This window comes from Sinocyclocheilus anshuiensis, unplaced genomic scaffold (genome assembly GCF_001515605.1).
Source record: "Sinocyclocheilus anshuiensis isolate Anshui unplaced genomic scaffold, SAMN03320099.WGS_v1.1 scaffold241, whole genome shotgun sequence".
NCBI classification, from domain to species: domain Eukaryota; kingdom Metazoa; phylum Chordata; class Actinopteri; order Cypriniformes; family Cyprinidae; genus Sinocyclocheilus; species Sinocyclocheilus anshuiensis.
The window spans coordinates 263,580-263,972 of NW_015540865.1; the positions used below are offsets into that span (position 1 = coordinate 263,580).

The window sequence follows — 393 nt, forward strand, 5'->3', positions numbered from 1 at the left end:
CTTACAGACACCATCTTCCCCTCAGAGGGCATGAACGCGGGTCTGTGGCTGATGTGGAGTTTGGTCTGCAGTGTGTTGAAGCTGATCTCCAGCTGACATTTCTCCTGGACTTTGGGTGGTTTGTGAATGCGGCGATAGTCTCTGAAATCCTCCAGCTTGCGTCTCATGGCCTCCACTGTGTTCTCAGGGGTTCGTTTCTCCAGCCACGGCGTGGTGCGACGGATCCACTCCAACAACTACAAGAGACAAAAGAAACATATATATATACTATATAAAAAAAATATATATATATATACACTAGCATTCAAATGTTGGGGTCGGCAAGATTTGTAATGTTTTTAAAAGAAGTCTCTTCTGCTCACCAAGGCTGCATTTATTTGATCAAAAATATTG

At 43.8% G+C, this 393-nt stretch overlaps 1 protein-coding gene across 1 annotated transcript in view; it reads right to left on the minus strand.

Annotated features, from left to right (window-relative positions):
* Positions 1-393, minus strand: part of LOC107688039 (alpha-actinin-2) — a 29,679-nt gene that overhangs the window by 10,900 nt on the left and 18,386 nt on the right. Inside the window, exon 10 of the mRNA XM_016485578.1 lies at positions 6-238. Within this exon, the coding sequence (XP_016341064.1) occupies positions 6-238 (233 nt within the window). The remainder of the gene's footprint in view (positions 1-5; positions 239-393) is intronic.